The 7,727-nt window shown below is 40.0% G+C and overlaps 1 protein-coding gene across 2 annotated transcripts in view; it reads right to left on the reverse strand.

Annotated features, from left to right (window-relative positions):
• Positions 1-5,756, reverse strand: part of LOC129701680 (peroxisome proliferator-activated receptor gamma coactivator 1-alpha-like) — a 136,639-nt gene extending 130,883 nt beyond the window's left edge. Inside the window, exon 1 of one of the 2 annotated variants that reach the window (XM_055643026.1) lies at positions 1,677-5,756. In XM_055643026.1, coding sequence (XP_055499001.1) covers positions 1,677-1,952 — 276 coding nt within the window. In that variant the 5' untranslated portion in view covers positions 1,953-5,756. The remainder of the gene's footprint in view (positions 1-1,676) is intronic. The other variant, XM_055643027.1, reaches the window with a different exon arrangement.
• Positions 5,757-7,727: the final 1,971 nt, after the last annotated feature.

Raw genomic sequence — 7,727 nt, forward strand, 5'->3', positions numbered from 1 at the left:
GCAACCGGCTTTGTTACTGTACCCACATCAGTCAATGTGTATATTGGCTTGATTGTTTCAAGACTTCAAATACTGCCGTTGTTTCTCTCAGCTGCTGTTGCAATCCAGATGCAGCTTCATCAAAAAATAACTGTAACACTAGATGGCAGTGTCAAGGGTCACACTGAGGTGACCCATTAAAAAGCTTTCGCACTGTCCTAATATATTAGATATATCGAGCCACAACTTAGAAAGTTATAACATGTCAGAAAAATTGCGTTTATTGGGACTGCAATCATTTGCTTTCAATTTGCACAGGACATCGCTGCTTCACTGGACCCATGAAACGGCATGCACGTTTGCCGGAGTCTGATCAGGCGCGATCGGCTGGTATTACCGTACATAGTGACATTCTACAATCAAAACAAGAGGTTTGTTTTTAATTACTGGAGAGTACGCACTATGTGGCCGCTCTACTTGAGATGCGCAGCGCGTGGTGCCAGAAATGCAGTGGCATCGGGTTCATTCTCAGCTCCCAGTAGTAAAGCAGAGACGTCAGCATTCGTCGGTGCAGCAAGCTCTCATGTGACACATTATCAAACTGTCTTTCATACCCCGTGCTCGTATCTCTTACGCAATGTACATTATCGGGAGTTATAGTTTATAAATGATATGGAATGATATCGTAAGCATGATTAGCATTTCTCAAGATTTATTTTGTGGTGGTCACGCAAATGTTGGAGATTGGAATGCAAAAACAATAATCCCCTGCGCAAACATCAATGACATTTAAAAATATAATACGCATTCAAGAAACTATACAAGTTTATACGAGGTGCATTTTCCAACATGCTGAGGAGTAGGGCTGGAAAAGTAAGGCTTGTAACCGCTATACAACCCAGTTGACATTCACAGTTACGCCTCTTTGAGCGAACGATGCGAGTTTAGACATGTCACCAATTATAAAGTGGCTACAACTAGAGTCTGTTACCGTCATCTGTCTTCCCAAATATCCATCGCACAGGCATTAACGTTGAGAAATATCCCGAGTTACGCAAGCTCCCACATTGCTGAATCAATCTGTTCTACTGTTCTGTAAGAATTGTGAAAATAAAACAAGCCAACTCCAATTGCCCGCAAAGAGGAAACAGAAAGATACGTTTTTAATTCCCCATTCCAACCCGACTTTAGTATTGCTTCGATCGGCTGATTTTTAGGCAAAAAAAGTAGAAGTTGTATATTATTTTTTTGCATCTACGGCTCATCACACACTCGAAAACACACACACACACACACACTTTGGAATGAATCACGGCCCCGCTGTAAGAAGAATATGAGCTATTTGCTGTAACTTTGTGCACCCACGTGTCCGGAATGAATGAAGGAAGGAAGCGAGCCCTCTGCAATGACACTTGCAACAATGTAGCAAGCATGTAGCAAAAAGACAATCAGCCGCGGCGAGTCTTCGGTCAGCAGCGCCCGGGTCAGAGTTCTCAGCACTAGTGAAGCCGGTGCTCCGCTCGCCGTCACTACACTACATGCACATGACTTTCCAGAGACCGGCAATGCACGGTCCAACTCGCTCCAGCTCCGGCACCCGGCATCTGCATAGAGAAGCGTTGCCATCCACCCGCCCGACCGGCGGACGGGGGTGTCGCCAAGCAGGCAGCCGAGTCCAGCAAGGGCAACCTTCTTACCTGAGACTCTGCGTTTTCTGTCAGGTAATTGAAGACGAATGAGGAGAAGTCTTCGTCCGTGAGCGAGCAATCCGCCATCTTCCCGCGCTGTGTGACACGGTTGCTGCGATCCTCGCCGAGCTGGCAGTGTGGCCTCACCGCTGCCCCGACCATGGTGGATGGATGTTGGCGGTACTGCAAGTCTGCACGTCGTGAATGCAACGCAGCTCGGTGTGCGCTGAGGGGTTCCCCAGTTAAGAGGCTGGGATTCGTGGTGCCAGGCTGTTGTGCGGGCATCGTAAAAAAAAACGATAGTCAGTTATAGTTGCCGGATGGAAGTGCAACAGTTGTTTTTCCTCTGATATCGAAAAGCAGGAAGTGATATGCTATTGATATTAACGGAGGAAATGCTGGAGTATTGTAACTGTCAGACGAGGTGAACATTCCACTTCATGTTCTCCGATTATCGAGTGAAGCAAATGCACGTATCAGTAGGTGTCTCCCTTTAAAATACATCGCTTACTGAACCCAACAGGAAATAACATACATAAAATTGTACATGGGGAATTAAACAAAAGTTCGCGGTTTTAAGACTATATTTAAAGCATATGAATTGAAACAACATATCCTAAGGCACTCAAGACGATCTGTAGATTCAAACGTTGTGTGTTATTTTTGTAATCATCTCAGAAGCATCTTGGCCTCCAAAAGACCGTAAGAAATCTTCTAATCATTTTTACGATAAATAAAATTGGGGGGCAATTGAATATAAAAGTTTAATTAAAAATATTATTTCAAAAAACGAAATTGGTGTGGTGGCTGGGCACGTTGTTTACAATGCAGACATTTCACTGGCATCAAATGACAAATAATGAATGGTCATATTTAAAATTAAGTAGGAAAAAATTATTACGTTAATGTCAACAAACAATATCGCTTAAAAAGGTACATTATCACAATTTCAAGACCTAGACAAATTAAAAAAAAGAATTCAAAGAGTAAATTAACCTAAAATAAATAATTAAAAACCAAACACTAACGATGAATGTGCTCAAAACAAAATTCTATGTGACTGAAGAGATCCTGTGTTTCTGTGTCAACGGTAAGAGATGAGATATGTTTCTGGAATTATAGGCTGAGAATGGTGGATACCTTCAGTTTGTAGATGTGTATGTATTAGATTTGTTTGTGCATAAAACATTAAATGAACCAAATTTAGAAATACTGTAAATACAGTACTCAGCAGGTCAGAAAGCAGCTTTGGAGAGGGAAGCGATGGTAACATTTTAGATCGATGAACTCTGTGAAAGATCTGAATGCTGATATTTTTTCAATTGCCAGTCTTAAACAGTAATTTTGTTCATCTTTACACAAGTACTGATAGGTCTGCTGAGCATTTCTGGAATGTTGAGTTTTTATTGTGGGTGTACACTATGTGAGGTCTATTATTTAATCACAATCAATTTTAGACACCCAAAATTCTATTTTGCATAATGAAGGGTGTGCCTGTCAATATGTTATTCAACAAGCAAACAGACACACCTATAGTACACAAAGACAAATTGTAATTTAGATTTCCTAGGAATATTTGGTGAACTGGATGTGGAAGGAACTGCAATCTGGACAGCTTTTTAAATTAATTCAGGACTTTACTGATGGGTAGAATTATCTCACACTTCTTCTTAGGCAGAGTTTTTGGGTCAAGGATCACTTACTTCTGTGGGTTTTGAAGTGATTAATGAGCCCTTTGCAAAACCTGGCATAGATAGTGGCTATGGTGCTGGATTCGAATACTGGGTGGATCTTTTGGATTGCTATGTGGTCCTTCCACTATTTGGCTTCACTTGCTCCCATGGGAGAGGCATTACCCAATGCTTCTCAACTAATTTGAATGCTCTTAAGTTAGAGTTTCCATTAAATAGGTGACATTGTTAGATGCCGTGGATGCTTTGAAGGCATTTTATCAATCTTCTGGAATATCATGACAGTGTTCAAAGTACTTGTTTTAGGTGTCTGATGTCAGGCATGTTGAGGATATGGTATGTGCATCAGAGCTAATTGAGTATGATCAAAGTATTGTGGCCAGGACTGTTGGCCTGGGAAAGCACACTGATATTGTTTTAGTCATTTATGTTGGTAGATTGGGAAGATTTTTCAGAAGAAATGTTTGTGTTGCTTCCTCCATGCTACTATGCTGTCTATGTCTCCGAGGTTTTACAAGAACATGGGCTTATGAATTACACCTCCTCAAATGATCAAAGATAATTCCAGAGATAAATTATCCAAGGTCTCATCATGCATCTTGACCGTTGGGATGTAGTGGGCATGCATTGGTAAAGGACCTTTCTTTAGTTTAGTTTAGAGATATAGCGCAGAAACAGGCCCTTCGGCCCACACTGTCCAGCAATTCCTTCACACTAACTCTATCCTACATGCACTAGGGACAATTTACATTTTGTTACGAAGCCAATTAGCCTACAAACCTGTATGTCTTTGGAATGTGGAAGGAAACCGGAGTGCCTGGAGAAAACCCACGCAGGTCACAGGGAGAACATACAAACTCCAGACAGACAACACCAGTAGTCAGGATCAAGCCCAGGTCTCTGGCACTGTAAGGCAGCAATCCAGATGTTTAGTGTGAGAGTTCTCTCAAGCACTGCAGTGAAAGAATAGAGATTGTTTGCCCCTAACTGTGCACAAACACATGCATTTCTCTTTCTTAACATTCAGTCACTGAGTAAACTTGAGGGAAAGTATTGCGTTGGGATAAGGCTCATTACAACATTATTAGGCAGGAGCAAGAGAAAGTAAATTGCGAGCAGCTGTTATTAAGTTAGTCCACATCTGACACATGCGAGTCATTTAAAGACTAGCGGATTAGAGTTCAGGACTGGCATCTTCCATTAACGAGGAAGGATAACGATAGCAACGTAAGGGAACCTTGGATGCCCAGAGAAGTTGTAAATCTGTTAATAAAAAGGAAGTTTATGTAAAGTTTCGGATGATGAAATCAGACTGAGCATTTGAGGAATATGTAGCAAGTAGTAGTGTACTCAAGCACAGAATAAGAAAGACTAAAACGAGCCAAGAGGTGTCATTTGCAAGTCAGATTCAAGAAAATCCCAAGGCTTTTTATACATATGGTTTAAACTAGAGGGTAACTGGGGAGAAGATAACACCACTTAAAGGTAAAAGAGGGAATTTATGCCTGGAATCAGAGGATGTATGCAAAGTACTAAACAAGTACTTTGCATGTGTATTCACCAAGGCGAAGAATATGAAAGATAGTGAGATCAGTGTGGGGTATACTAATATGATAGGGTAATTTGAGATCAAGGAGGAGGTGGTGTTGGGTCTCTTGAAAAAAATTAAGATGGATAAAATCTCAAGGCCTGATGACATTGATGAAGATCTTTGTATCTTGTCTCATCATAAGCAAGGTCCTAGAGGACTGGAGAGCAGCCGTGTTGTCCCTTTGTTAAGGAAGCTAAGTAGAGATAATCCAGGAAATTCTAGGCCTGTGAACCTCAGTGGCAGGGAAGCTATTGGAGAGGATGTTTTGGGTTAGGATTTACTTGCATTTAGAAAAGATGGGGGTAATTATGACTGTCTGTGGCAGGTCATGTCTAACAAACTTGATTTGAGTTTTTTGAGGAGGTTATGAAGGTGGTTGATTGGGGTAGAGCAGTGGATGTAGGTCCAAGGTTAAGGTTGAGGGGAGACTTGAGAGAAGTATATAAAATTAAGAGCAGTGTAAATAGGTAAGACAATGAGAACCTAATTCCCAAGGTTGATTAGAAGGCATAGCTTTAAGATTAGAGTGAGACATTTTAAAGTCAAGTATTTTAGCAGCGAGTGGTGAATGCCTGGAACGTGCTGACAGGCGTGGTGGTGGAAGCAGATCCAATTGTGGCTTTTTGGTAGGCTCAGAGATAGGCAGGGAATGGAGAATTATGCATCACATGAAAATGGAGGAGATTAGTTGAACTTGGCAATGTGTTCAGCACAGACATTGTGGGTTGAAGGGCCTGTTCCTGGGCTGTACTGTTCTATGCTCTATTGTTCTGCAGCAGAAATGATGAAGGTTGAACCACTTCCCTCTTGTTCTGTAGATTAACTCCATTGTAGTATGGAGCTTGTTGGAGGTGACGTCCAGTATTAAGAAGAAGATTAAAAAAAAAAAATCAGTGCTGGAAATCTGAAACATAAACAGAAAAGCCTCAGCAAGTCAAGCAGCATCGATAAGAAGGAACAAGTCCTCATCAGCGAACCTTCATCAGAATTGATTGAGAACAGAACAGATGTGATAATATGGATCCAGTTTGTACCAGCCTGACGTGGATCATTTGCTGAGGATTACGTGTCATCATGGAGCAGATGGAGGATGGTGAGGAATATTCCAAGGTTATTGATCAGGCTCAATTATCATCTGGCCAGCAACTACCATGCCTCGTCATCTCTCCTATGACCCCTCTGATCATCTCTGTAAACCTCTGTCCAAATGAGTCCAGTCTGATCAACACCCTCAGGTAATATCCTTGTCTGAACTTTTATTCCCCTACTCCTTACATACCCTTTCAAACATTTTCATCATCTACACGTGAAATTATCCCCCATCTTCCAACCACAATTTTGTCTTTCATGTGTTCTCCTCATTTACCCCATAATGTTCCCTGATGACATCCCCTTCCACCACTTCCACCAAATCTGGCACCCAATTCATTTCAACTCTCTAATACACTAAGGCAGAAAATTAAACAGCAAATGCAGAGAACACTTGGCAAGGCAGGCATCATTTGCGCAAAGAGAAACAATGAACATTTCCAATCAAAGACACTTCGTGAGAACTGAAAAGTTAAGCTGAAAAGAATGAAATGTGCCGTTGAGAATATACAGTAATGCCATAAAGCCACCAAGTATTTGCAAATAACAACTTTTTAGGTGATTTTGCTGGAGCACAATTCAAAATATATGTCAACATTTCCAATATATAAATCAATATTTGCAATAGATTTTATAAAATAAAAACATTTAGATCTATCAGAATTATATCTACTGACGTTATTTTTTCCCTTGCTGACGAGGTTGTTATTTGCAATGGCCCATGACAGAATGTTCATGTGACACTTTGATGTTGACCTCAACATTTTGGCCAATGTCGATCAGACGGAACCAAGGCAAGTGTTCATTTGTTTAGATGTCAGTCACTGGGCCTTTAAAACTAAATATATCCTTGGAGAGTGCTGATCCATTGACAGCTTCAACAACTGTTAGAAACATTTTAGAGATGAAAGGAAAAATAAAATAAAAATATATTTACAAAAGAATCACAGAAATTGAATTTTTAAATTGAAAACAAACTTGCATATTCATATTCTATGTAGATGGATCAAAAAAATAGTATCGATATATTAGAGCTGGGTTCTTAGAGATCAGATAAATGTCACATTTCACAGAAGTTTTGTACAATATGGAAGTTTTGTAGTTTTGTAAATGTTTTACTTGAATCCTTCATTATTAATTTCTTCAACATTTTAACATCGTGTCTGTCAGGTATTACATTGCTTCAACAAATTTGCCATATAAATCTGCAGTGGAGCAAACACCAGATTTAGGTTTCAGAATAAATATCAGAATATTAATAATAAATAAATGAATCTAGTAAGTATAATTTATTGAGCAGAGGAAAGATCATTGATCTGAAACATTAACTCTGTTTCTCTCCTTATAGATGCCACCTGATTTGGTGAGTATTTCAAGCATTTTTTGTTTCCTGTTCACATTTCCAGCTTCTGCACTATTTTATACTGTCTTGAACTGTTGCATTGATGCCAATCTTGCTTTTTTGTTAGTAGTTATGTTTAGATCAAAGGGAACGGTAGATAAAATGGATTAAAAAAATAAAATCTAGCCATTTTTGGGAAAATAAAAATAGGAAGTTAGCAGTTGCTCATTTTAGTCATACACTTAATGTAGTATTTCAGCATCTTCATACTTGCCACCATAAAGGGAGTGGAGGCACTACCGTTCAGTGTGCTCTTTGAAGGAATTTTCTGAGTCTGCATTCTTTTA

The sequence above is a fragment of the Leucoraja erinacea genome, chromosome 11 (assembly GCF_028641065.1).
Source record: "Leucoraja erinacea ecotype New England chromosome 11, Leri_hhj_1, whole genome shotgun sequence".
In the NCBI taxonomy this organism is placed as follows: domain Eukaryota; kingdom Metazoa; phylum Chordata; class Chondrichthyes; order Rajiformes; family Rajidae; genus Leucoraja; species Leucoraja erinaceus.